Source organism: Mustelus asterias, chromosome 19 (genome assembly GCF_964213995.1).
Source record: "Mustelus asterias chromosome 19, sMusAst1.hap1.1, whole genome shotgun sequence".
Taxonomy (NCBI): Eukaryota; Metazoa; Chordata; class Chondrichthyes; order Carcharhiniformes; family Triakidae; genus Mustelus; species Mustelus asterias.
Genome location: NC_135819.1, coordinates 14,927,765 through 14,934,237, shown reverse-complemented (window position 1 = coordinate 14,934,237; position 6,473 = coordinate 14,927,765). Strand labels below are relative to the sequence as shown.

At 48.4% G+C, this 6,473-nt stretch overlaps 1 protein-coding gene across 1 annotated transcript in view; it reads left to right on the top strand.

Moving 5' to 3' along the window:
• The window catches only part of LOC144507796 (large ribosomal subunit protein mL64-like), a 10,142-nt gene extending 9,616 nt beyond the window's left edge, over positions 1 to 526 (top strand). The window contains 1 exon segment of the mRNA XM_078235097.1: positions 9 to 526. Within this exon segment, the coding sequence (XP_078091223.1) occupies positions 9 to 272 (264 nt within the window). The 3' untranslated portion in view covers positions 273 to 526.
• The last annotated feature ends 5,947 nt before the right edge of the window (positions 527 to 6,473 follow it).

Below are 6,473 nucleotides of genomic sequence, written 5' to 3'. Positions count from 1 at the left end.
TGGCCAAGATGCCCAAGATGGTGGCAGACTGGCGGCGGGAGAAGCGGGAGCTGAAGGCACAGCAGAGGGAGGAGAAAGCCAGGCGGGAGCGGCTGCTGTCCGAGGCCCGGGAGCGTTTCGGTTACAGCATCGACCCGCGCAGCTCCAAGTTCCAGGAGATGGTGAAGGAGCTGGAGAAAGAGGAGAAGAGGAAGCGCAAACTGCTGAAGAGGCGGCAGAGGGGAGAGGGCGCCGGGGGCGAGGTTACAGCAGCAACAACAGGCGCCTCTTAGACCGATTGCATTCACGTTGCCGGGGGGGACGAGACTCTGCAAAGACATTTCGTTCACCTGATTTGAACGGGTTCACTGGAATGTCCGGACTTCAACACGCGTGTGAACTGTTTCAATCCTAAACCACCCGGCTATTTTTAATTCAACACGTGGCAAGGTCACAGTTACCGTCTGCCTTTCCCGGAGACCCAGTTTTGGGAGCTGTCTTTGTGCTGATTTATGTTTGTACAGCTAATAAAAGCAAATTACTTGCGGGCGCTGGAATCTGAAACCAAAAGAGAGAATCTCAGCAGGTCTGGCAGCATCTGTGAGGAGAGACAAGAGCTGACGTTTCGAGTCCAGATCACCCTTGGTCAAAGCCATTTCTTTGTACAGCTGTCGGGCTTGTAATGCGGTCTCGGAGGCCAGTAAAGAATCGAACATTAGACCAGAGTCAAGTTGTGTCGGAGCCAACAAAGATGGCCGACTCCCCTCATAAAACCATAAGATATAGTTGCAGAATTAGGCCACTCGGCCCATCGATTCTGCCCTGCCACTCTATCATGGCTGGTATGTTTCTCAACAACACCAGGTTAAAGTCCAACAGGTTTATTTGGTAGCAAATACCATAAGCTTTCGGACTTTAACCTGGTGTTGTCAGACTTCTTACTGTGCTTACCCCAGTCCAACACCGGCATCTCCACATCACGTTTCTCAACCCCATTCTCCCGCCTTTTCCCCGTAACCTTTGATCCCCCACACCAGTAGGTCCTGTGAAGCCGGTGATTATTGGTCGCGCGCTATTCTTTCTCGGATGGCTGCTTGTGACACCGCCCCCCCCCCCGAAATTTCCAGATTTATTTCCAGATTCGAATTCCGCGCTGGGATTCATATCCTCTCATCCAGGGTGAAAAGCAGCACAGTGGTTTTCACAGGGGATTTTTCCCAGTAACTTCATTGCAGTGTTAATGTAAGCCTACTTGCCGCACTAGTAAAGAAACTTTAAAACTGGTCAGCCCTGCTGCCTCACAGCGCCAGGGACCCGGCTTCGATTCCTGTCTTGGGTCACTGCCATCAAGGTTTAGAGCAAGGAAACAGGCCCTTCGGCCCAACTTGTCATGCCTCTCTTTTTAACCACTAAGCTAGTTCCAATTGCCTGCCTTTGGCCCATATCCCTCTATACCCATCTTACCCATGTGACTGTCTAAATGCTTTTTAAAAGACAAAATTGTACCCGCCTCTACTACTGCCTCTGGCAGCTCGTTCCAGACACTCACCACCCTCTGTGTGAAAGAATTGCCCCTCTGGACCCTTTTGTATCTCTCCCCTCTCACCTTAAACCTATGCCCTCTAGTTTAGACTCCCCTTTAGAATAGAATAGAATCCTACAGTGCAGAAAGAGGCCATTCGGCCCATCGAGTCTGCACCGACCACAATCCCACCCAGGCCCTATCCACATATCCCTACATATTTTCCCACTAACCCATGCATCCCGGGACACTAAGGAGTAATTTAGAATGGCCAATCAACCTAGCCCGCACATTTTTGGACTGTGGGAGGAAACCAGAGCACCCGGAGGAAACCCACGCCTTTGGGAAAAGATATTGACTATCTAGCTGATCTGTGCCCCTCATTATTTTATAGACCTCTATAAGATCACCCCAAAGCCTCCTACGCTCCAGGGAAAAAAGTCCCAGTCTATCCAGCCTCTCCTTATAACTCAAACCATCAAGTCCCGGTCACACCCTTTCTGCACTCTATTTCTAGTTTAATAATATATTTTCTATGATAGGGTGACCAGAACTTGGCACAGTATTCCAAGTGCGGCCTTATCAATGTCTTGTGCAACCTTTGGGGCGGTACGATGGCACAGTGGTTGGCACTGCTGCTTCACACCACCAGGGACCCGGGTTCGATTCCCGGCTCAGGTCAGTGTGTGGAATTTGCACGTTCTCCTCGTATCTGCGTGGGTTTCCTCCGGGTGCTCCGGTTTCCCCTTTCAGTCCAAAGACGTGCTGGTTCGGTGCATTGACCATACTAAATTCTCCCTCGGTGTACCCGAACAGGCAACTAGGGGATTTACACAGTCACTTCATTGCAGTGTTAATGTAAGCCTACTTATGACACTAATAAATCAATAAACCTTTCAACAAGAAGTTCCCAACTCCTCTATTCAATGTTCTGACCAATGAAACCAAGCATGCTGAATGATACCTTCACCACTCTGTGCGGATTCTGCATGTTTTCCCCGTGTCTGCGTGGGTTTCCTCCGGTTTCCTCCCACAGCACGAAAGACGTGCTGGTTAGGGTGCATTGGCTGTGCTAAATTCTCCCTCAGTGTACCCAAACAGGTGCCGGAGTGTGGTGACTAGGGGGATTTTCACAGTAACTTCATTGCAGCGTTAAACTTGACACCAATAAATAAACTTAACTTAAACTTAAGATTGTAAATGTTCGAATGGTTTTAAATGACAAAATCCAAAGAGATCTTTAGCCAAGTTTCCATTTTATTCTGAAAGTTAATCGACATAAATTAAAATGATTTGCTTTTAATCCATTTTGAAATAATGCGGTATAAAATTCTTGTACTCCGTGCGCGCAGCACTTAATTAAATCACCTGTAAATTTGCAGTTTTGCAGCACCTCAAGTAAGATGAAGTGAAGTATTTTTTTAAATATGCATGTTCAGTCTCCGATCAGACGGGGGGATAGAACCAGAGTCAGCACGGGGCTCTGCGTGATTGCTCACCGGGGTGGCGTTTAGAGGCAGTTTGAGCTTAAGATCAGACAAGGCACCCGGGATACAATTGTGTGTTCTACATAGCCTGCCCCCTACATTGCCACAGTGATCTCCCCGGTTTAAATGCAAGGATTTGACACTTTGCATTAAAAGAGCAAACGTCGTTTTAAACACTGGATAAAAGCAAATTACTGCGGATGCTGGAATCTGAAACTAAAAGAGAAAATGCTGGAAAATCTCAGCAGGTCTGGCAGCATCTGTACGGAGAGAAAAGAGCTGACGTTTCAAGTCCAGATGACCCTTTGTCCCACAGTCCAAAGGGCTTTGACAAAGGGTCGTCTGGACTCGAAACATCAGCTCTTGTCTCTCCGTACAGATGCTGCCAGACCTGCTGAGATTTTCCAGCATTTTCTCTCGTCGTTTTAAACACGCGAGTTTCGGGAGTGTAGCCGGAGTCTCCCTGGATTTGAAATGCCAGAATTGGTGCTCTTGACTATTACCGGACTTGGGAATCAAGGTTTGGGAATCATAGATTGAATTGCAAACAAAAATAGACTTCTAAAATCCTAACAACCTGGGCGGCACAATGGTTAGCACTGCTGCCTCACAGCGCCAGGGACCTGGGTTCAAATTCCAGCCTCGGGTCATTGTCGGGGCGGAGTCTGCACATTCTCCCCATGTCTGCGTGGGTTTCCTCCGGGTGCTCCGGTTTCCCCCCCACAGTACAAAGATGTGCGGGTTAGGTGGATTGGCCATGCTAAATTGATCCTAGTGTCAGGGGGATTAGCAGGGTAAATATGTGGGGTTACAGGAATAGGGCCTGGGTGGGATTGTGCCCAGTGCAGACTCGATGGGCCAAATGGCCTCCTTCTGCACTGTAGGGATTCTGTGAATCCCCGAACAGAAGTGGGAAAACAAAAACTGACTATTCAACTAATTAATACTTCCAGTTTAGATTTTGGAAATGGCTGTGCTATCCGGGGGAAATCTACCTTTGGAATGGAGACCAATAAGGGTGGGGGATAGGGGTCTTATTCTTTCATGGCATGTGGGCATCGTTGGCTACGCCAGCATTCATTCTCCATCCCTAATTGCCCCTTGAGAAGGTGGAGACACCTTCTTGAACCATCGCAGTCCACGTGATGTAGATACACCAGTGCCAATGGGGAGGGAATTCCAGGGTTTTGACCCAGCGACTGTGAAGGAACAGCCGATATATTTCCAAGTCAGGATGGTGAGTGACTTGGAGGGCAATTCACAGGTGGTGGTGTTCCCCACGTGTCTGCTGCCCTCGTCCTTCTAGATAGTAGAGGTCGAGATGTGGAACATTCTGTTGAAGGAGCCTCGGTGAGTTGCTGCAGTGCATCTTGGAGATGGTACACACTGCTGCCACTGTGTGTGTCGGTGGTGGAGAGAGCGGATGTTGAAGATGGCAGATGGGGTGCCAATCGAGCGGGGCTGCTGCGTCCCGGATGGTGTCGAGCTCCTCCAGTGTTGGAGCCAGGCAAGGCGAGAGCCTCTCTTGTCCAAAGGTGAGTGAAGCCGACTGCTGCACCTCAACCAGAATGGGGACTGAATGATTTGTTACGGTGCAGCAAAATGATTCTAGAAACCGGTTTCATCAAATTAAGCAGTAAATCTTCTGCTCGTTGTTATCTAGTCAAAGTACCAGCCAGAATCAAATCACTCAGGTTTGTAAAACTGATGGGGAGTTGGTTATTCCACAGTTTGAGGGGGGAGAAAAAGTGTGACTCAATGCAAGATGTAAAGCCCATTAAGAGCGTTGTTGAACGTAAAGGAACTTGTGTGGGAAAGTTTATTAATTATCTCAATCTCCCATTACTTCAAGGAACAATCGATCTCACAGACCCCAGCTTCTTTCCAAAATGCATTCTCAATTACATACATTGAATTAAACAAAGTTATACGAACAAGGTTTTTTTAAAATTCATTCGTGGGACATGGCCGTCGCTGGCTGGGCCAGCATTTATTGCCCATCCCTCGTTGCCCCTTGAGAAGGTGGTGGTGAGCTGCCTTCTTGAATCGCTGCAGTCCATGTGCTGTGGGTTGACCCACAATGCCATGAGGGAGGGAATTCCAGGATTTTTGCCCAGCGACTGCGAAGGAACGGCCGATATATTCCTAAGTCAGGATGGTGAGTGGCTTGGAGGTGAACTTGCAGGTGGTGGTGTTCCCCATGTATCTGCTGCCCTTGTCCCTCTAGGTGAAAGGGGTTGTGAGTTTGGAAGGTGCTGTCGAAGGATCTTTGGTGAGTTGCTGCAGTGCATCTTGTAGATGGTACACACTGCTGCTACTGAGCGTCGGTGGTGGAGGGAATGGATGTTTGAAGATGTGGTGCCAAACAGGGCTGCTTTGTCCCGGATAGTATCAAGCTTCTTGAGTGTTGTTGGAGCTGCACCCATCCAGGCAAGTGGGGAGTATTCCATCACACTCCTGACTTGTGCCTTTTAGATGGTGGACAGGCTTTGGGGAGTCAGGAGGTGAGTTACTCACCGCAGTATTCCTAGCCTTTGACCTGCTCTTGTAGCCACTGTGTTTATGTGGTGAGTCCAATTGAGTTTCTGGTCAATGGTAACCCCAAGGATGTTGACAGTGGGGGATTCAGTGATGGTTACACCATTGAATATCAAGGGGCGGTGGTTGGAGTGTCTCTTGTTGGTGATGGTCATTGCCTGGCATTTGTGTGGTGTGAATGTTACTTGCCCCTGGGATATTGTCCAGATCTTGTTGCATTTGACCATGGGCTGCTTCAGTATCTGAAGAATTGCAAATGGTGCTGAACATTGTGCAATGATCGGTGAACATCTCCACTTGACCTCTGAACTCTTGCGGCCTACACCGACAGGCCTCCATCACTCGAAAAAGAAATAATGGCTGGTTTGTGTCAAAGCACAAAGCTCTTTTTGTAAAGTTGTCCGGGAGCCATCGCAATTAAGTGCCTCGAGGTGAGGGAAGCATTTCACATTCCATTAGCGTGACGGTTATGATGATCTGAGATGCTTTTTACTCCAAGAGAAGATAATCGCAAGGAAAACATGCCATGCGGTTCGAATGAAATATGGCAGCTCCATCACCATGACAACACTCTGCACCTCCTTCCCTCAAATCCAAAAGGGCAGAGGGACAATTTTTTTTTTTATTCATTCGTGGGACATGGGCGTCACTGGCTGGGCCAGCATTTATTGCCCATCCCTAGTTGCCCGAGGACAGTTGAGAGTCAACCACATTGCTGTGGCTCTGGAGCCACATGTAGGCCAGACCGGGTAAGGACGGCAGATTTCCCTCCCGAGAGAAACATTAGTGAACCAGATGGGTTTTTTCAACAATGGTTTCATGGTCATCAGTAGATTCTTAATTCCAGATTTTTTTTAAAAATTGAATTAAAATTCCACCATCTGCCCTGGCGGGATTCGAACCCGGGTCCCCAGAACAGTTTCTGGATTAGTATCTAGCTATTGCCT